Raw genomic sequence first — 24,891 nt, 5'->3', positions numbered from 1 at the left:
GCAACCTGGCCGGGTCTTAAGAGAGAAGAGAGGCGTCATAGATGTGTATGAATATCCAGCGCTGAGCGCGAGAGCAAACACTCCCCCCACCCCCCCCCCCCCCACTGTGAACAGCTCAGTCTCTCCACAACCTCACCGCCTTGCGATGAGCGCAGAGCCGAACGCTAGCCCCGCCCTCTGCCGAACAATTACACCGCACATAAACACAACCAGCCATTTATTAGTGACACGTTAGTCTACTGGCTAAACATACAGGTTTGTTGAACTGTCCTCATAGATCACTTTCACAGTCGAGCATATAAGAAAGGTGACATAAGACGTAATAAAGTTCATGGTCTTTTTATTTTGAAAAAAAAAAAAAAAAAGGAGACTAGCATGTACAACTTGGAATGAATGTAAACTGAACTCAGATAAGCCTGCAGAGACTGGTGCGCTCCTAACGGCATGCGCCGTGAACGCAGCGCACCCCCCTCGCCGTGCTCTCGTCTGAGTCGAGAAACAGAAGAACAGAAAGAAAAGCGAAGGCCAGTGATTCTCTCCGTCAAGAAAAAAAATTAAAATCAAAATGGACAGACACTCCATCTCAGCGAAAGAAAAGATAAAGTAGAAAGCTCACCGTAAGACTCTTTATGCCCCCCCCCCCCCCCTTTGATGGGGCAGGACGCACAACTACTAAGATGGCTGTCCGAACAACATAAAATCAAAAGAACATGCCAAACATTTGAAAATGTAATTTTCTTTTGTACATATTTTCTCGTTATTTAGCGTACGATTACTCCCAAGCCACTCGAGCTATACCAGGTATATTCTCTCAGGGTTCCTGTCCAAATACAAAAAAAACAACTGTACCAAACCAACAATAGGACAGCTTATAGTGGAATCAGCACGCCCTGATAGCCCGGGACTGGAGAAGGGGGGGGGACGGGGGGGGTTAGTGCTCCGGTCTCAAGCTGCATGCATGAAGAACAGAAAACAGAGAAAGAAGAGATGGCCAGTCCAGACATTTACCGCCAGCAAAGGGAACGAGGAGTTCCCCAAATGCTTTTGATTCAGTCTGAAGGTAGTAGTTACAGGGTTGGTTGTTATTACTTGTTAAGTACTGATGCTAAACTGATCTCCGGGGGGGGACAGGGTCACTAACCATCATTTTCATGCAGATATTTTTTGTATATTTTTCCTGTGTGGAGACAGAAGGATATTTTATTTCAACATTCAATTATTTTCTATACAGAAACGGTATGAATAAATGAACATATTTTTTTTTTCTCCCCAAGAGGTAAGTAAAACATTTTGACTTTTTTTTTTCTCTTTCCTTTTTTCCTATTTTTCTTCTAAGAGGGGACAGGACAGGGGGGGCGGGCAAGCTTCACTTTGCAGTCATCATCTGTACAAACTCTGCAGAGACACAAAGAGAGGACAATGAGGACAATAAGGACGTGAGGCTCGGACACACAAACAGTCTCACGCTAAGCTATCGTTGCTATCAAGCTGAGGTTCAAACGGCTCCTTATTTGTCCCAAGACGGATTCATCTCATTAAACCCATTGTCCTTTCCTCTTGTGGATTTCCTTCACGAATAATTTCCATTTCAGAAGGCTCCATCCGCAACCCACTAATATTCTGTGCGGCTGACTTTGTCTTACAGTCGCCCTTAGAGAAACACACAGCTTAACAGGTCCCCAGTTTAATAAACGCCAACAGCCTGGCCTAGAAACCCGAGCTCGTCTGTGCCCCGTGGCGCTTCGGTGAGCGCTTCCCGTGCACCCGATTCCTCTCACCTTCGTAGTTAACCTGTCCGTCCCCGTCGATGTCTGCTTCTCTGATCATCTCGTCCACCTCCTCGTCCGTTAGCTTCTCTCCCAGGTTCGTCATGACGTGACGAAGCTCTGCAGCGCTGATGTAGCCGTTTCCGTCCTGGAAGCATCAGGCGCAGGATACATTTTAAATCGAATGCGTCATCTGCGACTCTTCATGCTTACAACCCGGATTAAGACATATTTTGTAGAAAAGGAATACAACTGGACTTCTCCCCCCCCCCCCCAAAAAAATATTTGTCAGCACGGAAACAAGTTCTCTTAGATTTAACCATACATACCTTGTCAAATACTCGGAAAGCTTCGCGGATCTCCTCCTCGCTGTCCGTGTCCTTCATTTTTCTGGCCATCATGGTCAGGAACTCTGGGAAGTCGATGGTTCCATTTCCTGAAACGGGTGATCAATGAGGCGCATTTTAAATCAGCAAAGAAAAATGCACTTACTCAAACGCAAACTCAGATAAGCATTTAGCCGATTAGATTCAGGCTCCATCAGCCACCGGAGGCTGGATGTAAGCGTGTAACTGTGTGTACGTTTCCCCCTCTTCCTCGGGGAAGCCCCGTGAAGATGTGCATGTATTACGGGGGGGGGGGCTGTGCCCAGTCATCCATAATGCAGGCAGAATATACTGTGCAGCTTGGCCTTTAAAGAGCCTGGATAAATCAAAGACTCTATCCCTGTCAGAATCACTGGGGGGGGGGGGGGGGGGACTTCATCCAGATGTTCAATCCCTCTTTCACACTGTGATCCATCCTGAAGTCTGTGGATTTTTAAGTCGCTCTTCTTTCGCTTCCACTGTTTTTATGGATTCTTGCCTCGTCCTTAACAATTAATTCAGAATAATTGGTTGGTTTTCGGTCCTGCTGTGCTTCTGGTGCAGCAGGATCAATATCCATGTTGCTGTTGTAAAGACAGGATTACCAGGGGATCACACCCTGTGGGGGGGGGGGGTGTAGCAGCGTCCGCCGGCGGGGAGCTGGGAGGGCCGGCGCTGTGGCTGATGGGGATTGTAGGACTCTCTTTTATATAGACTCGGAGATGTGGGGCGTTAAGAGTGACGTAGTATTATAATTAAAACGGGACCAAAAAAAAAGTCAGGGGATTGAAATGAAGGTCGGGGACGCAGAGGGTAAAGTCCACATGGGGATTAGCCCTGGGGTGGGACGGATGGAGCAAGGGATTGTATGCAGATTAACAAATACCCGAGCAGGCCTCACACACAGAGAACCTGTGAGAAGAGATGTGTGTGTGAACGGAAAAGGGTTGCTACGATGCGATGGGGCAGATGGTGGTCTCATGGCCCGGGGGGGGGGGGGGGGGTAACAGTCTAAGGACCTGTTATCTAACACAGAGAGAACACATGTTGCCACAGGGGGTTGAGGGACAGAGTCTTGGGTAGAAGTGCACAACTGCAACTGGAAGGGTGGGGGGGGGGGGGGACGATGACTCGAAAACCAAAGCAGCCCTCGTGTTAAATCTGCTCAAACGCACCTCCAGCTGGAGGGTGGGATGAGAAGCAAGGAAGGATCAAGATAGGGAACAGAGAGAAAATGGTGGGAGGCAAACGGGAGAGAAAATAGAGCAGGAGGGAGGGAGTGAGTGGGTGGGTGGTAGAGAGAGAGAGGGAGAGAGGGAGACGTGAAGAGAATACGAGGAGTGAACCGAGTGGGAGACGCTGCGATCACACATAACGGGAGCTGACGCAAACCATGGCGGGCTGAGGCATCTCCGCACGCTCGTGTGTGGTCGTCCTGCATCACAGAGGCGAACTTCATCCCCGAGATGAGAGAGGGGTCGGGTTACGCAACGATGAGTGATGCTGTGGTGCTACGGCTAATATTTTAGTCATACCGCCGTCTATAATTAAACCCTCGTCACGCCGTACCCCATTTTCTCTTGCGCATTTCAGCCCGATATTCGGTCGGGGATCCCGAGACTTTCGCCCCTCAAACAGCTGCTAGCCCACACCGTTATCCACACTGTCCTGCAAAACCAGCGTGGCTCTTATGGTCAAACAGCCAAAGGACATTCTCTTTTAAAAACAGCCCCCGTCTCACTAAAAACCCTCCATTCATTGCAATTCACCGCCACGGCCTCCTTGTTTGGTAAATAAAGCCGATTCTCAACGGGCCGGCCGACGTCCGACCGCTTCTGATGTGGGAACTGGATGTGCGGCGCGCAGAGAGGCCTTACGTAACCACTTTTATTTTCCATTACTAGCTTCATTGCTGTCTGACCTAGATTGCATCAGCCAAGGGAGGCAGAGGCAGAACAAGAGGATGTTAATGATGGCGTGTGCGTGCGTGTGCGTGTAAATTTAATCTTGGGCGTTACTGAAGGGGAGGGCTCTGAGGACATTGCAATAAAAGGGGGGCCGCCAAGCTGCGGCGCAATTGATTTGTCCTGATCAATGTAGTCGCATTTACAAAATCCTATAAGCCGACGGAGCCATGAGGTGAGCAGAAGAATCTCTTCGATTGGCCACGCCGAGCGAGACGTGCTAACAGTCGTTTTCCTCGCGTTGCCAATCACGACGGAGCCGAGCTCGCAGTGACTAAACCTCGGACAGAGATTTGGGACGGCCGGACAGTCGGTTGGAAGAGGGAGGGACGAGGGGGGGACGAGGGAGGGACGGTGCCCAAACGTCTCTAGGTGGGGTGGTAACGGATGCTTTAATCCAATCCCTGGAGATACGCCGGTTTTACACGCTCAAAGATTTGAATGAAAGGATAATGCGTAGCTTCACCTTTCGCTGAACTCACGCCGGAGAGACTTTTACTGCTTTGCAGCAAATCAGGGTGAAATGATCACTTTCACTTCTGCTGGAAAATGAATGACATCTTAAAAGCCTTCCCTCTTCAAGTTGACTTAAATACTGATTATTTGCTAATAATCTCTCTTCTAGCTTCCCCCCCTTCCTTTTTATGTGGCCCAACATGGAATAATCCATTTATGATAAGAGCATACTGACCGTCAGCGTCCACCTCATTGATCATGTCCTGCAGCTCGGCCTCCGTGGGGTTCTGACCCAGCGACCTCATGACGGTGCCGAGCTCTTTGGTGGTGATGGTGCCGTCGCCGTCCTTGTCGAATAAGGAGAACGCCTCCTTGAACTCTGCGGGTGGGTGTCAACAGTGGGGGGTGTTAAGGTTCCGTTAATTTGACCGAAGTGAAACTAACCACGCTTGTGATCGAGTTCTAACCCAACCGGAGGTCTGATCTCACAGCGACACAAAAGATGAACAAAGACCTGCCAGATTTTACTCGTAAAAACGAATGGACACAAAAACCCATCCAGGGAAACGGAGGCCGCCCCGTGAGCATTAGCCTTGGAGCCTTAGCACAAGCTAATTAGCCACAGAGGAGTTTCGACTGAGAGGAAACTACAGCCTTCAATTTCTTGTTCTCCGCAAGAGCAGCTAACGAGAAATCACCTTCCTGGTTTGACAGGAGAACTTTTAATGAACAACTTAATGCAGAATTGATCGAGAAGCGGTAAATCAAGTACATGCAAAGAAAGACCTCGGCTCAGGGAAAGTAAAGAAGAAGAAAACCGCCGCCCTTACCTGCGATCTGTTCCTCTGTTAGTTGGTCAGCCTGGGTTAAAAAAAAAAAAAAAAAGAACACAAAAAGACACCGGGTTAACAAACAATGAAGTTATTCAACAAGGCATGTGTTCTAAGCCCGAAAGCGCTTCGTCATTCCATTCCTCAATGTCCACACGCTGATCTCCACATAGCATAGCACAGTGTTGAGGGATGTCGGCCCAACACTGTGCCTGCCCCCCCCCCAGCGCTGCCAAGATTTCCCCAATGACAATACCCTTAATTTACTGCCATTGTTGCTAACTGGCTGTCGACAGGCTGGGAACGTTGATGCAGAGAGACGACGCGATTCGATACTTCTCGCTTTCCTTTTGGGTTTTTTACGCCATTTGGAATCCATGCCGATCCCAGTTCGACTATGAAAGCCACAAAGCTAATAACGGGAAATCAATCATTGGATTCAGACGGCTTAGCCGGATGCCATTTAAATGTTGAAGCAGAGGTTGTGCTAACACAGAAGTTCCACGGAGATCATTACCCTCAAGAGCACTTAATTAGATCAATAAATAACCGATTAGAAGATGCTGCCTTTACTATTTTGAGTTTTTGCTTTATTTGATGTCGTTTATCACCTTCTCCGTTTCGCTGCTGTAAGAAGACCGTCTCCCCGATGGCGGATTAATAAAGTTCTGTCAGTCGGTTACGCAGCTATAAAATTTAATTTCCAGCTGATGAGCGGTTTCACGGGCTCGACTCACGCCACGTCCAAATTAGGGCGGCGCTTCGTCGCCGTTCGCACAACAGCAGGGACTGCTGGGCAAACAGAGTGTAATTAAACGGAAGAAATGGCGTCTCCAGACAGGAAGTAAATGTTTGGAGAGCCATTTGAGAAGGCATCTGTATGGGCGTGTTGGCCACGCTCTTTCCAGGAAGGAAAAAACTAGGCCTGTTGGGCTGGTATGGATCCCCCCCCCCCCCCCCCAAACCTGTTCTCCTCCTCCAACCGCTCTTAAACGATAATGACTGAGCTACACGCTGTTCAACGGCTCAAGCTTCTACGCAAAGGAGTCATGATTTTGAGTGAAATCGTTAACCGATGTTATTCCTCCATTACAGAGCTTTTCATGGAATCCATTCTTTATTCAAAATGATTACCGTCGTTATTATCGTTGTCGTCGTCGTCGTCAACAGGCCACAGTGACAGGAGACGCGCGTCAGTGCAAACACAACATTTAACAACCTTTTCCTCAAATACTTTCCACTCGCATGTTTTGCTAATTTGTCAGTTCTGCATGAGAGCTCATTTTTCCAGCCCATCAGCGTTCTTATTTGTGCGTAGCAGCAAGGCTTCAGACACAGCAAACAAACATGAGCTTTGTCAAGTCCACGCTCGGAGGAGAGAGTGAGAGTAAATCTCATTTGTTGCACAACGTCCGGCTTCATTAGGCCAAATAAGATTAGGTGTTTTGCTGCATTCCACACATTTTGCTTTTTTTTTAATGAAAACACTGCTGCTCCTCTGCTCTAACTGGCAGCAGCCGATCCAGCAAGATGTCCATGAGTGACTCCAGCAGCGCTCCCACAATGAGCTCGCATGGGTCGGTAACGTGCACACAGCACCCCTCGTGTTCCTCCTCCCTCCTCCCTCTCTCTCCATTTAATCAGTGAAACACGCCGCCCGGTTTGACCGATCCTCCGTCCTCGCGAATGAGCCTCCTTCTCGTCCTCCCTTAGTCACTCTGTGTCCCCCGCCGTCTCTCCAAGCGAACCGGGTGTGAGGGGGGGGGTTTGGTGACTCAGTGATACGGATCCTCCCTTGGCTGAGCCCCAAGCCGTCGAGGCCCCCCCCCGTGATGATGCTGCAGCGCCAGGCCCACCTCTTCCTTTCCTCCGGTCAGTGCAGACTCCGCCTCCAGACCTTTCCCCTCTTGGCCTCCCTCTCTTTCAGAGGAAACTCCCCGTCATTCACCGTCCACGTCGTCTCACGGACGGGACCGTTCCCTGCCAAGGCTTCCAGCCTTAATAACAGTCTACAGAGGAAAATGAATTCGCTAGGGGAGCTCTGCTGGCAGGGGGGTCAACAACTCCCACTGTTGCCTAGGCAGTCAGCGCACGCAATGTGCTCCACACAGGAACCGTGGGAGGCAGTTCACTGGGCCAGCAAGGAATGTCTTCTGCTGTCCCTTGAAGTCCCGTCACCCTCACTGCGCTGCTCCGCTTTTATTTGGTCGGGGGGGGAAACAAGGCATCCGAGAAAGGCGAGCGATTATCTTCTTCTTCAAGACGGGACACACTTTGAGGCAACAAACCCAAACGAGCAGGTTCTCTCTGCGTCGGAGTGAAAGGTGACACACCAGCCGCTTTGACAGATGGGCGTGACACACAAACACAAACACGCACACACACACACGCCTCCATTCATCCCAACACAAGCACAAACACAAAGAGTCAGTGCGATACACGCGCTCCGCAGAGCGCTCGAACGCCTCTCGCCATTGAAGCCGGACAGAAGACCGCGGGGCCGCAGGGCTGGGCCGAGTCTGGACGGGAGGGAGGAGGCGGGGGAGAGAGAGAGAGAGAGAGAGGGAGGGAGGGAGGCCGTAAACAACCCCAGCCCCGCTCGGCCATATGGCACGGTGGGTGGGTGGCTGGGTACTCCTCCGCACCACGCAGAGCACTTCAGCGCTGCTCGACACTCGGAACACGGCGCCGTGTTGCCGTGACGCTTATAAATTATGCACCGCAGAGGATCAGATGTCCCTCAAGTCACTAAACATGCATCAGCAAACAGGAATTGGACAGGGCCCCCCGCCACGGTTCCAATATTCATTCAATACTTCCACCTCAATGGGGGGGGGGGGGGGCTGTGTCCACTTCATTGGGCGTATCGATGCAGGCAAAGCGACTCATCTTTTCCAGAGATGTAGATTCCTGCACCGCGTTGCAACGTGAAGCTGCATTGCAGCTCAACGCCATATATGGGATATTTGATCAGAGCAGCAGGGGGGGGGGGGGGGGGGGTCTACAGCTACTTTACTCCCCAGAGCCTGCTCATCAAAGGGTTGGTGGAGGAACCTCTCCACCATTTAACCTCTCCCTGCGCGTCACTTTGATGGCCGCCACCGTCTCGTAGGTAATGTTGTGGATCGCTGCATTTGCGTAACATCGAGGATTTGCAAAGAGGAAACCAAATCACACGACGATAAACACAAATAGACGACATGGGGGGGGGGGGGGGGGGGGGGGCTGCAGCGAAGGCGGAGCTGTGTCTCGTTTTTGCAGCCCCCCCCCCCCCCTAATTTAGAGACATGAGATTTAATAATGTTGTTATAACCTTGTAACTATAGAGTAGAGTCCGTTTGATGGGTGCCAACATCGACATGGAGAAAGCCAAACGCAGCTTTTTTTTTTCTTCTCCTCCTCCTCCTTTCTCCTCATGAGGAGGAGCGTCACTCGCGTCTCCACCGTCGGATAAACATGACTAAATGTCCCGTGTGAACGCGGGGAGGCTAATAACGCGGGCTTTTCGAGAAGCTGCGCCAACATGGCGGGTTGTAAAATCTCCAAGCTGATATGGCTGCGGGAGTTATGGTTTATAATAACTCGGAATGGCTCGCTAGGTTTTGCGACACAACTCAATCTTGTCCAATAAAAAATAAAATATATATTTTTTTAGCCGGCAACCAGCTCCTTCGACCGACACAGCCGAATGGGTAATAATAATAATAATAATAATAATGCCGTTTTGAATTGCGCAGTTATAAAGACGTTCGTTTCTGCCGTAAAACACCGAAGACGGCCGAAGATAACGAGACGTCGCGTTATCCTCGCGCGCGAGCTTAAACCCGTAAAACGCGCCCTGCGGGCGTTTTCCGTCGCCGCTCCACTGAAAATGAAACACCCCACGAGACGAATCAATGCGCGCGGACAGACAGGCCGGGCAGGCGGGGGACGGACGGAGAAAAGCGTTAAAACACGTCGCAAAGTTAGCATTATTTACCGTAATTATCACACGAATGGGGATACGTACCATGTCGGAAGGGTTGTGCGCGTGTTGGTCAGTGGAGGCAGCCTCGAGTCGGGAGTGTGCTCGTTCCTTAGATGGAGTTCCACCGACGGGATAGGAGCGAGTATATCGGCTGTGGTCAGGTTCGGGGGGGGGGGAGGAGGGGGTGCGCCTTTGTGTATCCTTCCGCCGCGCCCGCACTGATCACTCTCACTTCCTCGTTTCAAATCAGCGGCTCAGGCCTCGAGCAGCAGGAGACGTGCCGGTCGCCGGGGCGTAAAACACCTGCAGCCATTTCGCCCGGCGGTTATAAATTACGAGTTAGATAACATTTATTAATGGAGGCCAAACTTTATACGTCGTTATCGGCCTCATCTTGGTGGGACTTTGGCCTCTTGTCACATGGAGTGGTGTTAAAAGTCATGTGAAGGTTTTTACTTGGAAGCTTTAATCACCTGTTGGAGGTCTTTAATCATTACAAGGTTATCGTTGTTGCTATCAAAGGGCAAATAATTCAACAGCAGAAGAACCAAAATAAGTAATAATAATAAAAACCAGAACTCAAAGATGCCTGAAACCTGATTTGCATTAAAGTGTAGCATTTGTCACTTCAAAGGGGAGAAAATAAATGTGAGGCCCATTTTAAATGACAAAATGAAATATAAATATGAGTATAAAATGCCCAGTACTTTTTGAGGAACCGTTAATCTATCATCTGGTTGTTTCTCATTATTCCAGAAAGTACGTTCTCCCAACACAGGGAACTAGTTCGCTGCGTGCGGAAGGATACTTGTGTTTTAGGAAGCAGTCGAGTTGACACAGGAGAATTTGCTGTGCCGTTGTGTAAGCGCGTTTCTGATTGGCCGCTGCAGACCCGCAATATTACACTCCATCTGTCGGCCGCACCGATTGGCTAGACGGGACCTGCATTGCACCAGACAGTGGCGCTTGATGGGGAATATAATAAATATAAATACAGGAAACGTAAAAACCAACGCTTAATTTAGCGCCCGCTTACTTCTGCTTATTATGGACTCTATTATTGTCTCATTTAGTTTGGTCGAAACGGAACAAAAATGCGAGAGAGGGTTCCATTGACACGGGGAATAGTTTGATAGGCTCCGACATCGGAAGTGCGCATGCGTGCTATTGGCTACTACGAAGTCTAAGGAAGCCTGTGTGGAAATTAACAATGAAGCGTGTCTGATGTAGTTGCGTTATTACACACACGGAACTAGCTTCTTGTGCCATTTAGCAAAGCTAAAACTATTTTTATCTACCTCCGGAAAACACACACAAATAACCTAAGGTGGGATGACGACGCGGAAAATTGGGGAAGACAGACAGTACAGCGCGTTGTCATGATCGATCCTCCACTCACACGTGAACCAGCCAATCTGTTAGAGTGCGTGAAGTGTTCCTGGCAGCAGCGCCACCCAATGGACAAACTGTAGAGATGCTCCAAATCACTTGATTTGAAAAAAAATGTACTTTTATGTTTTATTTCCATAGTTTTTATAGGACCCCACCTATTAATCTCTGAACTCAGTAAAGTGTTGCAAATTACCACCAACATTTTTGTTATGACAAAATAATAAAGCATGTATTCTAATTTAATAGACCGTAATGTAAATTATTCTAACTAATCCAGTGTAGGTCATATGTCGATTTAAGATGGTTTATATTTCTTAAACAGGATGTTTATTGCACTTGAGTGAATTTATTACTTTATATTTCCATATAGAAACAGTAAATACACTGAAGTGCATTAGTGTATATCCTCCATCATAAATACATCTATTGTTTCTATTGGCCTCCAGGTTGTTGAACTCACCATAGCTAAAACAAAAACTACAAACTTTCAGTCTTGGTCTGCGTCCAGAATGTTTCTAGTTCTCTCTTCTCTAACTGCAACTGAAGTTGAGCTATTTCATGTGTTAATCTGCTGGAACTAATCAGGCCTTCCTCGCTGATTCGGTTCATCGTTTTGCTCCGTTTACCAGGAGATGCATTTATTGCATAAGCGGATGCACATCGTTCTCGCAGATTTGTTTCTCCCCCTGTCCGCACCTCACAAGCGCATACTTCTTCCGTCTCGAGTCACGTAAATACACAATGGAGGACATGTGCATCTTAAACTGTGCTGTTACTGAGGTATCCATTTGACTTTCACTACATTTGCAGGCCTTTGGGGGGGGGGGGGGGGGGGGGAAACAAGCAACCACTCTTCAGTTGGCTGTAGGATTTATCTAAGTAAAACCTTTTGCATGGCAGTAATATTTTAATCCATTTGTGTTATGTTGAAATGATTCCCTGGGATGTGTTTAAGGTATTATTTAAATAAAGATGATTTTATTAAGAGCACTATTGTCTTGAGGAGAATCTGTACACACAGGGAACGAACAATAATGTGGATATGACATTTCAGAGAATGTCAACACCAACATCAGCCCGGCTGAAATGCCTAAACTCTGAATTTGCCTTGAGCTGACAGGGCAAATGCCTCATTAGAAGCACGCCCATCTTTCTGGAACCTTCCCAGCCGCTCTGGCCCAACCACAGCTCGCTTGATTTAAACACTTTTCTCCCCTTTTTTTCTGTTTGTTCCATTTGCTGAATGCGCTGCGATGTACGAGCTGCGGTTGAAATGCGTGACTGATTTAATAAGGAGAGTGTTTCCGAGGAGGGGGGGTGGGTGCTGCAGCAGTAGCTTCATTCTCGCAGAGATGGGGGCCCTGCAAAGTGGTTTGATGGCTGCTGCACGGGGGCCACTTTCTGCTGAGCACCGAGTTGCACATGGCTCCACATCAAAAGGAATTAAATCAACACTGCAGCAAAGGGCAGCTTAAGCTAGATTTACTTAACCACGGCGTAATAATATAAAGGCCGGTTGAAGGCAAGACAAGCACAATCGAAGCAGAGACGATCCTCAACCACTGCCTTCCAGATTACACATGCAGAAAACAAGGTCATTTCACCGTCTCTGCATCGCTTGGCAACACTTGGGATGTGATGCAACGTGGTTCAGTCGAGATGTTTAGCCTAATTCCGTAAAACAGAGATTTAATTAGGAGTATCTGAGGTGTCTTCGAATGTGTGGGAGAACGTTCAGGCCCCTTTCGCATCGTATTCCCTTTGAAAGTATAAACCATCTATGGAACCGTAACGCTGTAAACCGATACAGTTCTGGTTGTGATCCTGAGGGAGATGGAACTAATTAAATCATTCATGTCGTTGTCTGGATATATTACGACACAGAAGAAATGAATGTTCAGGAACCGAATAGAAACCAGACACAAACAAGATCTATATGGGCGCAAATGAAAGAATGAAAAGACACACGAGGATGCATCATTTTTTTCTTTCATTTATTGTTTAAACACAAAATGGCAAGAGCAGAAGTTGGATAAGCCAAACGAGACATGCACAGAATATAACAAAACTGATTCTGGGGGGGGGGGAGGATCACTCAGCAGCTGCCTTCCGTCTCTCAGGCAGCAACAGTGAAGCGGTGAGGATGGGGTGAACGTTCAAAGTTAAAGGTAAAGCCCTTCTGGCGTGCCCTCCTGCTTCTTGTACAGGACATTTTCCTTGGATTTCTTGAAATCTTCGTTGGTAACTTTCATGCGGCGCTCCCGCAAAGCCATGAGGCCTGCTTCTGTGCAGATGGCCTGGAGGACAAGGTGCAGGAGGGGGAAAAAAAGAAACAATAATAATAATCAGGCTAACAAGTGTTTCCGTTAAGTATAAAAAAGGCACACGGCTCTTAAAATAGCAGCCAAACGGTTCTATTGCAATTCTACACTGTGCAATACTCCATTTCTAGCAAAGCGATGTCACAAAGCAGAAGTAAAACTTCTTTAGTTTCTAATTTATTACGAGCCTGTTGGACAAACGATGGCTGCAGGTGTTTCTTTTATTATTCTACTTTAATTCTTTATTTATAATCGGTCATGATTATGACCACGCGATGAAGATGACAGCTACCTCAGGTTAAAATGAGGTCTCAATTTCATTCCTCGAGTCGGACTCATATAAAGACTTTGACAGCCAATCCTCTTGTATTTTAGGTACGACTCGCATAAATTACATGACAACACTGATCATGTGAAAAAGATACGAAACGTCAATCACAAAGCAGGAACCCAAGTCAAAGTGTGATTGTGCGAGTAGCCACGAGAGGGCAGCAGAGCCGAATGAGTGGCTGCAAGGACGAGGGAAACGGTGGATGAATTAGCTGCTCAATAAATGTTGAGTCTGCGTCTTTATTGCTTTCCGTTCGCGATGAGGGGATGAAGCCGGTTTACCTTAATGTCTGCTCCTGATAGGTCATCCTTAGCCAGGATGAGGTCATCGAGGGTGACATCATCTGCTACCGTCATGCGGCTGGTGTGGATCTGAAAGATTCTCCTTTTGGTCTTCTCATCCGGCAGCGGGAACTCAATCTTACGGTCGATTCTCCCTAAAGGAAGATATTATTATTTTTTTTTTAATTTGTTTACAGTTTTCACTCAATTCAAATGTTAATGGAATTTATTATTTTAACAACTACAAAAATCTCAAACCATCACGAGAGAGACGGAGACAGTGACATTTATCTAACTGATCAATTTAAAATAGAAATGATGCTTTGGGGTAACCCGACTGACAACTGACCAATTTCTTTGGATGTTGGAAGAAAAAAAGGCCAAAATTAATTTTCTCGATGTTTTTTTTAAAGATTTATCTGCTTCCTGATGTGACTCGGCAGAATACAACCATTTCTGGAATGTCTTTGGGATAAAGATAAAGAAGCGAGCAAACAGCTGACAAGCAGACTCGTTCGTTCGCCCTACCGACCGGGTCTGATGAGGGCCGGGTCCAGGGTTTCTATCCGGTTGGTGGCCATGATAACTTTAACGTCTCCCCGCGAGTCAAAGCCATCCAATTGGTTAAGCAGCTCCAACATGGTCCTCTGGATCTCCCTCTCACCACCAGAGTTAGAATCATACCTTCACAACACAAACAGGAAGCATTAATCTTACTGATAGAATCCACTACATCTGCAAACTTGTCCATCCTGCACTTATTTGCACTGAACCCTTTAAGAGAGCCGCGTTCCATGCGAGCTAACAGGCTTACATTTTTATTCAACAACTCAAATAGAAACAGCTCGTACTCGGAAAGCGTTAAACATTTCGCCAACAGGTCCGTCATGTGCTGTGGAAGAATACGACACCGAAAATAGAATTCACACTTACTGATCCAACACGCCAGCAGCTTTTAAGCCTTCAGAGCGTTACGTTTTACTTTCTTTCTCATAGCGCTGAAATACCTCTTTGTGCCGATCGCATCGATCTCATCGATGAAGACGATGGAGGGGGCGTGCTCCTCCGCCACCCTGAAGAGCTCTCGCACCAGCTTGGGGCCGTCTCCCAGGTACTTCTGGATCAGCTCGGAGCCCACCACGCGCAGGAAGGTGGCTGATGTCTGATTGGCTACGGCCTTGGCGAGGAGGGTCTTGCCTGTTGCAACATGAAGAATGGCGTTTCCAGTCAGACCCTGTTCACTGCAGAATTTACTCCTGAGGAACGTCAAACGCTGTGAACACACAGATCCCTTTCCTCTGCCAGGAACCATCTTCAAAGCTTTTGGAGTTACTCGTGACATTTAGTGTCTACCTTAGAAGGACGTTGGAATCTATCAATTATCTGTTGGGAGTTTTAAGAATCTGAGAGTAGCCGATTGTAAAATGTTTAACGGAAGGATTTACCCGTGCCAGGTGGTCCATACAAGATGACCCCCTTGGGAGGCTTAATGCCCATCTCTTCATAATACTCTGGGTGTGTGAGAGGTAACTCCACCGACTCCTGATTCAAGACGAAAACAAAACAAAGACTGCACAGTCATCCACAATATTCTCAGAATACAGAAAGCACGGGGAGGGAATAAAAAACAATATATATTTTTTTTTTTTCTAGTTGAAATTAAATGCAAAAATGACCACATCCATTAAAAATCATTGAACCAAATTTACATGGGCTAAATAATAACACAAAAATAATATAAAACTTGTATACGAGTCAGTGCTTCTTGTTTCATAAAAATAAGAAGCACATACTTTTTAAAATGGTAAATTTGTGATATACCTTGATTTCCTGGATCTGATTGTCCAGGCCCCCAATGTCGGCGTAGGTTTCTTGGGGAGCTTTCTCCACCTTCATTACTGTCACTAAGGGATCGGTGTCATCCATCAGCACCCCAATCACAGCGTGAACCTACGCAGTTTCGCACAAAACACAGAAGACGTGGCTGAAATGTGAAGAAATTAAGTGTTTGGGGAATTGTAGATACTGTGCTGGTATTAAAACTAAAAGGTATATGACCAGTAATTCATTTTACAAAGGACTCTCACTACCTTGTGGTTGAGTAGGACTGAGCAGCCAGGTTCCAGCAAATCCTTATCCACAAAGGACAGGATACTGACGTAGTGCTCTGATCCCACGGAGGTGGAGACGATGGCGTGGTTGTCATCAATGATTTCCTCTAGAGTGCCTACAGACATGGGGGTCCCTCGCAGGTCATCCACCTTTGACCTCTCCTCCTGTGCAGTATATAAGATTCATATTATTGTAGCTACAGTCAAACGAGGCACATGCGTAACTTAATCCGACCTCTTGTTTCTCCTCTAAAGGCTTCATCTGCTCTTGGTTCCTAATGAACTCCTCCTCCATCAGTAAGTAGTCTTTGATCCGCTCCTGCTTCAGCAGCTTCAGGCGGCATTGAGTGTGGGGAGTGACTAGAAGATAAACAAGGACCTTTATAGCATACATGAACAAATGAGCCCCCAAATACTGCTCGTCAGGAGAACTAAACACAAATATAAATAAAAGCGAACAGAGGCAGCTCCTCTCTCCGTTTCTTACCCAGTGGTAGCTTGCTAGCAGCGTCTGGTCCCTTAGTCTTCTTCTTTCTCTTGCCAACTCTGGTGGGAATTGGAGGCTCGTACTTCTTTTTCTTATCCTTCCATTGGCATAAATGAGAAATAAAAAAGATTATAACCAAATCAACATACATAAAGTTTTGAATTACTATTGTAAAAAAAACAACAACAACAGTATGCACTTGCGGTAGATGGTTCAGATAATCAGAGTACTATCATACTATGCATATAGCAACAATTAGAAATGAATTGAACCCATCCACGGACAAGACATCGGAGTATTAGCGAGCAGAATCTGCGTCATTCCCACCTTGTCATCCTTCTTGCCTCCCCCAGGACCGTGGCCCCCACTCTGGCTTTGACCCTACAAGACAACCAGGTTAAGGTTGGTTACACAGCCATCAGGACACTGCAAGTGTTACATACAAATATTGCCTTTATTAAAAAGGAGGTCATTAGCGAAGCTACTTATGTTAGCACTAAAGTTAGCTTCCGTCTCCAGTTCGGGTAACAACACTCGAATTTGTTAAACTTCGTTAATGCAAATACAGACTCCATGGCGATACATCTTTAAGGTAAGTCGTTTTTAAAATGTGGATGACTGATTATGAAAGCAAGGATAACGTCGTCAACGGGAGCAAATAGCTAGCTATGCTAACCCTCGGCTAGCGGGCTCGTACTTTGTTTTCATACTACAGGCAAGGCGTAAATCCCTTTTGAAGCTTCGTGGAAACAAAAATTCAAACGTTTCAAGCGACGCGAGTGTCGCTCTACTGCCGAATATAAGGTTTGTTATGTAGCATTCAGAGCACAGAGAAAATTGCTTGCTCACTTACCATTTTCACCCGTCGCAATAATATGACGTCAGATTGTACGGGTCCTCAAAAGGACAGAAACCTTTGGAAAAGCAAACAATCACTTGGAAGAGGTTACACTGAAAGTAGGCCGAGCAGAGAAATATCAGCAAAATGACTGTAATTGTGGAAGCCCAAAAGAGTAATGGTTCAATAAATTGTAAACTAAAGGATCAGCCGTAATTATTGAGAGAATAACATTGTAAGAGAGTCTGCAGCCGCGCCGCCGCCTTTGTGTCACGACCCTGGCTCAATGGAAAGGACAAAAAGGGCGACCACACAGATAGTTCCGATATAAAACAGGAACATTTATTTATAAAACAGGCCAAAAGTGGATGAAAAATGTCTGCAGTCTGTAAAGCAGTAATGTTTGCAGTGTTGGGTGTGGTAGGGTGCAAAAACATAAAGCCAAAAGCAACCGAACAAACCAATCCAAGTAGGTGTGTGGAGGGAGACCCCTGAAAATGCCATCAAAGCTGTCTTATCAAGCCTTCAGCGCAGGTGGACTCCAACCAGGAGCTCCTCCTCCTTCTCCACAGTCACCTGTATGTAATAATGGAGTCCAGCAGATGGAGCAAAACAAGACAGGCTTCCATGAATGTCAGGAGAAGCCTGTCATAACAGAATCGGACAGGGGCTGTGGAGGCTGTGGAGTACCAAACCGGACAGGAGGGGAGCAGACCGGTCTAATGGCAACAATACTACCAACTAGTAAATACTACCATCGTGTTGTAGCAAAGATTGAAACTTTAATTAAGATATGACATAATACAATATAAAACAAATGACCTTATATTATATTATTGTAGCCGGTCATTAAGTCAGTATGCCATATGAGTCAGTCATAATTTCTAAGATCCAGCAGGTGGCGGTATTGTGCGGCACAGTATGGCAGTGCACAGTTCTTATGCTGGCTCAATCAGCTGATCCAACCAGCTGCTGAGGACCAGCTGACTGCCAGGAGGCGGGGCCTGTCACCTGGTCAGAGATGGGGCTTCCATCTACTCCACATCATAGCACATGAGGAACAAGCACAACACAGTACAACATAACAACACGCTAACGGCTGTGGTCTGACCAAACAACAAAGCTCAGATTCTCGTAAAAGAAATACATTCTGTTTCCTGCCTAGAGTCTAACAGTGGACTATAGCATAGGAACTAGGTAGGAATGCATGCAACAGCAGCGCTTCATAGAGTACAGACGGTCCGATTCTCAATCATCCAGGGAAGTGGTCCACAGTGTGAACTTGTCCTTTCAGTCCTTTGTTGTCCTTTTAAAAGAGGAGTCATGCTGCTTCTCTTATCTGTCCACGCTAGTCTCCGCCAACCGGTTGTTCATGATGCCAAGGGCGCCCACCCCTCCTGAGAATCCATTCTGGTGTGAAGTGGAGCCGGGCTGGCGCAGATGCGCGATGGCCATCTCTGAAAGCTGCTTCTGCATAATAGCAAGATTCACCTGCAGGCCAGGAGAGACATGAAGAAATCAGCGAAAGAGGGAATATTCTGCTGGCTTGGAAGTGATGCATGCGTGAAGCCTCGTGAAACAAGCGTTGATAGGCTGTGCTGGAAGCAGGTGTGATTCAAGGCTACCACATAAACTGTGTGAGCATGAGTGAACGAAGTGAGGGATATTTTTTTTTACTTCTGATGATCAGATTTTGCTTTTCAAGTCATCAAAGCAAAAGATAGTTAATGCCGCTTTGAACGTGCTCCATCAATTGCAAACCAAATGGAATGGAGGTGTTTATAAGAACGCCAGTTTAATCCAGAATGACAGTCACTTGTTCTACCCACAGGGAACACTTTTATTTATTTGGCTGATCTTCTTATCTTCTTTGTTAATTTTTGATAAAATGACCAACAAATTTGATTTGATAGATTGCCATGACATTTTGCTGTGGCTATATTCAGATTCTCTTCAATGACTCCGGAGATATTTCTCAAAGTATCATGAATAAAAAAAATGTTTTAATATTATTTGGCAATTCTTATATGTGAGTGAATATCCTGCATGGAAAAACAGCTGATCAGTTCGGACCAGCTGAAATTCTCACCTTATTAGTTGCAAGAAAGTCCCTCATGGAGATCATCTCCCCTGACATCCTCCGCCCATTGTCAGTCTCACTCTCGTTTATGGCGTCTGTCTCGATGGACAAATCTCGACGGGCGCGCAGGTTACCCGGGGCCACAACATTCCGCCGCCGGGGGTGCCGATGTGGCCGTTGCCCTCTGCGGGGGGAACAACGGCGAAAGGCCGCCTCCATCCTCCTCAGAAGCCAGTTGAGGACCTGCTTGATGACGATGGAGATGACGTTGAAGAGGGAGTAGATGCAACAGACTCCCGTCAGGATGAAGAGCAAGTTGCCCAGCTGGTACGCAGCGGTGGCGCTGCCCTCATAGACGACCCGCTGACTGCTCACCATGTCTCCAAACCCGATGGTACTGAAGGCGACAAAGCAGAAGTACAGCGAGTCAAGGTAGCCCCATCCCTCGGCTACCGAGTACATGAGCGAGGCGCAGCAGGACACCAAGATGGCCGCAACTCCTAGAATGAGCATGACGCAGTAGACCGAAGGCTTCCAACCGGTCGGATCTCCTCCTCTTGCTCCCCCAACTCCCCGAGCGCCGCCTGCCCCGTTTCCTTCAGGGGCCCGCTGGCCATTGTCTGGCGGCGCGGCTCTGTCACGGTGTCGCTCGTAAAAGGACTTGAGGACGACGGCGATGACGGTTATGACACGCTCCAGAAAGAGGTTGAAGAAAAGGATGGTGGCCGCACAGCCAAGCAAGCCGTAGAACATCAGGAAGACTTTTCCTCCAACGGTGGCAGGGGTGGTCATCCCAAACCCTGGAGTACACACAAATGTACACACTTAAAACTCCACGGCAGTCACGCACTCACAACTGTCTCAGTTCTCCGGGTTGCCATTGGCGACACACTCTTCGCTTCCCTTTATTCTGTCAATCTCAGTTCACCACGTGAGACGCCATAAGACGAAACACACCCCAGCGAACAGCCCTGAGTGTGCGTGTGGGTTTTCACAACAATTCCCTGCTCTGAATATATCTTTGTGTTCCTGGTGATTATTGGGCGTCTGAAGGACCCACTAAAGCTACTTCACAATCTCAGGCTGATTATTTTTGTATCTCGTTGTTGGATTTTGTTCCTATTGGGATCTGCCATTCTCTTTGAATGTGACTTTTCCTTTGTTGCTTTTGACTTGACCAGTGACTTGAGGTACAAGGTATATTTCCAAAGACTCCACCGATGCAGGGACAGAATGCTGCGGAACAGGGAGCAGCACCTATTCCTCTGACTCTGAACCATTTATTACATTTTTTTTGTGACGATGTATCATTTGGCAGCATTTCGTGCGGACCTCGGCTGTAGGTGGGCGGCAAATGTGATCCATCCCACGTGAATTATGAGAGCAATTATCGGTAATTTAGTTCTGTTTGTCAGATGCATAACAGGAATGATTCCCTCATCGAGCTCCCAGCATGCAACATAATTAGTGTACTTCCCAAAATACAGACTATTGTTTTTAACTTTTGCTTTTGCTCTTCTCTGCCTCTCACCAATGGTTGATACCACAGTTCCGACGAAGTAAAGCGCGCCGGGGAAATCCCACCGAGGTCTGATCGTGTCCACCCGGATCCCCGCTGCGCTCGCCTCCTCGTAGCTCCTGAGGAAGTTCTCCAGGTCTTTCTTACTGAGATTATACTTGTGGCTGAACCGCTCGAACCTCTGCGCCCAGCGCGCCTTCGCCTCCCGCTCCTTCGGCTGCTCCAGCGCCGAGAAGACGGCGGCGCCGCAGAGGAGGTAGATGAGGATGAACAACGCCAGCAGCAAGAACCTCGCGTTATCTTCGTTGATCGGACCGGAGCCGCCGCCGCAGCAGCAGCAGCCGCTCCTACACGCCATTACGCTGTCGCTGGTGTCTCCGTGGATCTCTCGCATGATGCTTTAAAATAATACGCACAGTCCTCGGAGGAAACCTGGACTGCGTGCGTCCCAACGCGAAACCATTCCATTTCCATTAGATTAGACATGTTGCGTTTAAGCCCCCCCACACAAGTCCAAAGCGTGCAGCCAAATGCATTATCCTCCATTCATCTTCATCAGGTACACTTTTCCTTCTGGGGCGACCAAGATGCTTTACAAAGCTGCGGAGCAACCTGTGGTTGCGGGAGTCGCTGCGCTCCGTGCGCTCCGGGCTCTGCCTCTCCAAAGTACCCACCCCCCCACCTGAGCGCGCGTTTTTACGCACAGTGAATCAGATCAACAAACACTAATACCAGACATTATTCACATGGTTTATCCAGTGGCATCGCCATGTCAACGTTGAAAAAGAGCCAACATCTTGTAATTATTCCCGATCTGGCTGCAAAAAAACAAGAATAATTCTTCCCGAGCTGGGCTTTTAGAGGTTTGGTTCTAACGCGTTTGCAGAGTGAAATCAATATTACTTGACCTTTCCGGGCTCTGAGGAGGGATTTGTGCTGCTGCCCATGGCTTACCGGGGGAGCATGTGAGCAAATGTCAGAAAAGAACGAAGGTTCCTAATAAATTATTGACAATGAAAACAAAGAGCTATTTCTGTCAAACGTGCAACTTTAATTATGCGTCCTGGGCAATTTTAGGCTATATCCTTCCACTTCGCGTATAAATCACGTGGTGCAGTGCTCTAAGAAAGAGTAACTATTATGTTCTTGAGTTTAAAATAATTTAATTAACTCTTTTTTAATAACAAAGTGATAATGAACTATAGTTATTATGGAACATATGCAAATACCAGAATTAAAATATTGAACGAGCCTTATCAATAAAGGTACTTTTGATAAGAATTATGAGCATGTAATAAAGCTGCAAAAAATTAAATTAAAAAATAAATAAAATCCTTCCAGACACAATCTGCATTCATTTTAAATGATAAGGAACTCTCCTGCCTTTGTTACAGGAAGGTAAAATGCAAGAGGATACAGATGTGGAGGAAATTATTCACATTTAGAATATTTAGCTAAATGGTCACTTTTTCTGTCGGCCTTGTAACTATTATCTTTTAGTTTTGTTGCTTGGTTTTATAATATGAACTGCAGTGAAATTAATTCAGCACCTTTTGTATAGAGATGGGGAGCCAGACTCTTCCAGTCCTGTCAAGCACAGCTTTAGTATGTGTGTATTGACACAGGAATTTCTAACAGAAGTAGAAAATGACTCCACTGACAATTCAAAAGCAAAGCGCGCAGATGAACGCTTTCATCTGCGATGTTTTCATCCAACCCCAATTATCCACGTGCCCCTCTAATCTTGTTCTTACAGAAAGTCTCCATTTTGTTTTTTTTAAGCGCTTTCCTACTTTACTTCACGGAACTTGATTTTGCTGCCAGTTATTCCTAATAGCTGGTCCTGTGCACTGCATCTAAATCTAAAATTGATTCAATATTCTGTTCTTATTTTATGCGACTCTTGAGATCATTAGACTGACTTTATTAATAATATAAATCGTAGCGGACTTTCCAGTCGGCAGCTGTTGTGTTTGTAAAAGCCTGAAAGTAGTTCTAAACCAAATACATTTGTAAGTACTGCGTACATGTACGATGCATAATACTCATGCTTATGCACATGTGACTTCCAGTTTCTGTCGACTCCTTCCTCCTGTTCTCCTTCATTGTCGTTCTTTTCTCCATCACCCAGTCCAAATCATCCTATTTATTGGAAATGGCGTTCTTAATCAATGTGCCATGAGTGTCGCAGCATCAGCAGCGGTGATTCACCCACAACCGTGTTCTGCCAAGGTTACGGCCATTTGTCATCAGCCCCGAGATCTGTAAGTGGGCTCTTCACCTCATCTCAACCAGAAACATGAACTGCATCATTAGGCAAGCTTTTTAATAATTTACACACAAGCACAAAATGTCCATGGGCAACACACCGTGTGTTAATACGGGATAATACAGGCGGAATCCTCCTGATGCCAGACATTGTATAGCTGATCCTCATTCGCTGACCTTCCTAAGTAGGTCGATATGATTTTCATGGTTGGTGTATAAAGATACCAGGAATAATTTAGAACCTCTTTGTGCTGATCCAGATCACCATGTGTAACCATGGTGTAAATCAAAGTACGAGGGGAATTTGCTGCTCGGCGGAGGTCTGCGCTCTCTGAGTGCTTTTCTATAGTTTGATATTAAAATGCGATTTAAAAATAATGATTAGAGCTGGTTTCAAAATATGTTTGATGTATATTTCTGCTATGCCAATTCATCTCAGCTTTCTATGTTGAGAGGGCATTTGAGTCCGAGTGATGGATTATAAAGTCATGAATTTATAGTGCAAAGGCGTAGGTGCATCAAGTGCTGCATGAATCGCGCTGGGACTGCAGTATAAGCGCAGATCATTTTTATAGAGCGATATCACCCATTTTGATGATTGCACTCCATCAGGACCAGAACAAACAACCAATTGAACTTATCCCAAGTGTCTCATCAGCTGGATTCTGAACCCGCCCCACCACCCCACCCCGTTGTTAAATGAATGCAGTTCCTATCATGAGAAAAACTCCATGACTAATTGGCCACGTGTGGCATCTGACAAGCGAGTAGGACCTGCAAGAATATTAAAGAGAAGAGTGCCAGGAGCTCTTCATCGCCCCGACCCTGCTCTCTTATCTCCATCCACCCCTCCAATCGTCCAGCCATCCAACCCACTCACTGCCGTTTCCTAGCAACTCCGTGCTAGTGATATTAAGGCCAGCAGATATTAATGTAGGGATTGCTCCAGAGGTAAAGGGTCAAGGAAATGGAAGAATACATTTATTTTATGAATTCAGCTAAGCAATGTTAAGCGAATGGAGATTTGTTCTCATGCGCTACACTCCTTGCTGTCTTCACTTTGGCTGACTGACAAAAACAAATGTCTCAACTTCCCGTTGAAACAGCTCAGGTCTAGTCATAGAGGTTCAGAAGGCCAGTGGGAAAGAGAAGAAAATAAACTAGACAGATGAAAGGTGATCAGAAGTCGATTGAACGAGATAACAAATGATTATGATGAGAAATAACAGAGAGGCAAGGCCTGAATGACTCTTGTGCCACAGAACAAATCTGTGCTGAAGTACCAAAACGGGTCTTATTGCTGATAGAACTGTGCATGAATGAGTGTGTGAGAGGTTGCCCTGTAAATGTGGCGCAGGTCTCAGCAGATTTTCATCCTCTTATACCCCAAAGTCCCTTTTCTCTCTGATGAGCGTTGGTTTCATTCATTGCAGGGCAATGGCGGTGAGGATGCATCGTGCTACTGTTTCCATCTAGTGGTCGTAGATGTGACGTACAGTCTAAATAACCAACCAAAATCAGCCAATAAAGATGTCTAATAATAATATTATTATAACTATTATTTTTGTTGATGCATGGATTTTTGTTACATCACGAATTAAAAAAGTCTGAAAGAAAATTTTGTAAACATGACAAAAACATTTAAATAAATAAAAAAAACTTTGGCCTGGATTCGTAATGCTCATATTATCATTGTAGGGAAAGTGCAGCATCCTGTCAGGTGCTGAAACAGAACTGACAGTCGTCGCCTCACAAACAGTCTCGAGCTCAATTTGAGGCTGTTTTAGCTGAAAGTACAAAGTTTGACGACTTGCCCAACAAGAGGATGAAGGGTCATGAGCTGCGTTCAGTAACACTCAATCACACCCGTATGTATGCCCCTGTCCTTGTCTGTCAGGTGAAATGACTCTTTTCT

The 24,891-nt window shown here is 46.5% G+C and overlaps 3 protein-coding genes across 3 annotated transcripts; all 3 read right to left on the bottom strand.

The window, feature by feature from the left end:
* Positions 1 to 200: 200 nt before the first annotated feature.
* On the bottom strand, positions 201 to 9,497 carry calm1b (calmodulin 1b). Its single transcript, XM_068753646.1, has 6 exons — positions 9,391 to 9,497; positions 5,382 to 5,412; positions 4,787 to 4,930; positions 2,096 to 2,202; positions 1,779 to 1,914; positions 201 to 1,395 (listed from the first exon to the last, which is right to left on the bottom strand). Exons 1-6 carry the CDS (start codon positions 9,391 to 9,393, stop codon positions 1,367 to 1,369), a joined length of 450 nt encoding a protein of 149 aa, XP_068609747.1. The 5' UTR covers positions 9,394 to 9,497; the 3' UTR covers positions 201 to 1,366.
* A 3,222-nt stretch (positions 9,498 to 12,719) lies between these two features.
* On the bottom strand, positions 12,720 to 17,134 carry psmc1b (proteasome 26S subunit, ATPase 1b). The gene is made up of 11 exons (XM_068753643.1): positions 17,125 to 17,134; positions 16,599 to 16,652; positions 16,272 to 16,368; positions 16,020 to 16,144; positions 15,764 to 15,949; positions 15,495 to 15,623; positions 15,119 to 15,215; positions 14,681 to 14,870; positions 14,206 to 14,357; positions 13,674 to 13,828; positions 12,720 to 13,037 (listed from the first exon to the last, which is right to left on the bottom strand). Exons 1-11 carry the CDS (start codon positions 17,125 to 17,127, stop codon positions 12,903 to 12,905), a joined length of 1,323 nt encoding a protein of 440 aa, XP_068609744.1. The 5' UTR covers positions 17,128 to 17,134; the 3' UTR covers positions 12,720 to 12,902.
* A 1,310-nt stretch (positions 17,135 to 18,444) lies between these two features.
* kcnk13b (potassium channel, subfamily K, member 13b) lies at positions 18,445 to 21,072 on the bottom strand. Its single transcript, XM_068753644.1, has 3 exons — positions 20,721 to 21,072; positions 19,199 to 19,989; positions 18,445 to 18,600 (listed from the first exon to the last, which is right to left on the bottom strand). Exons 1-3 carry the CDS (start codon positions 21,064 to 21,066, stop codon positions 18,445 to 18,447), a joined length of 1,293 nt encoding a protein of 430 aa, XP_068609745.1. The 5' UTR covers positions 21,067 to 21,072.
* Positions 21,073 to 24,891: the final 3,819 nt, after the last annotated feature.

This window comes from Brachionichthys hirsutus, chromosome 20 (genome assembly GCF_040956055.1).
Source record: "Brachionichthys hirsutus isolate HB-005 chromosome 20, CSIRO-AGI_Bhir_v1, whole genome shotgun sequence".
NCBI lineage: Eukaryota > Metazoa > Chordata > Actinopteri > Lophiiformes > Brachionichthyidae > Brachionichthys > Brachionichthys hirsutus.
The sequence above is the reverse complement of the archived record's forward strand: the minus strand, read 5'-3'. Positions and strand labels throughout refer to the sequence as shown.

Bases quoted from the DNA above. Each gene is read 5' to 3' on its own strand.
- psmc1b (XM_068753643.1), bottom strand. The intron at 15,950-16,019 runs GTCGGATTAAGT...TATACTGCACAG, and splicing joins CTTTAGAGGAGAAACAAGAG to GAGGAGAGGTCAAAGGTGGA. The intron at 13,829-14,205 runs GTCGGTAGGGCG...ATCTTCCTTTAG, and splicing joins CCCGGCCCTCATCAGACCCG to GGAGAATCGACCGTAAGATT.
- kcnk13b (XM_068753644.1), bottom strand. From the start codon at position 21,066: ATGGCGTGTAGGAGCGGCTGCTGCTGCTGCGGCGGCGGCTCCGGTCCG. The intron at 19,990-20,720 runs GTGAGAGGCAGA...TGTGTACTCCAG, and splicing joins AACTGTGGTATCAACCATTG to GGTTTGGGATGACCACCCCT. The intron at 18,601-19,198 runs GTGAGAATTTCA...CCTGGCCTGCAG, and splicing joins ACTTTCTTGCAACTAATAAG to GTGAATCTTGCTATTATGCA.
- calm1b (XM_068753646.1), bottom strand. The intron at 4,931-5,381 runs GTAAGGGCGGCG...ACCCACCCGCAG, and splicing joins AACAGAGGAACAGATCGCAG to AGTTCAAGGAGGCGTTCTCC. The intron at 2,203-4,786 runs GTCAGTATGCTC...CACCCGTTTCAG, and splicing joins CAATGAGGTGGACGCTGACG to GAAATGGAACCATCGACTTC.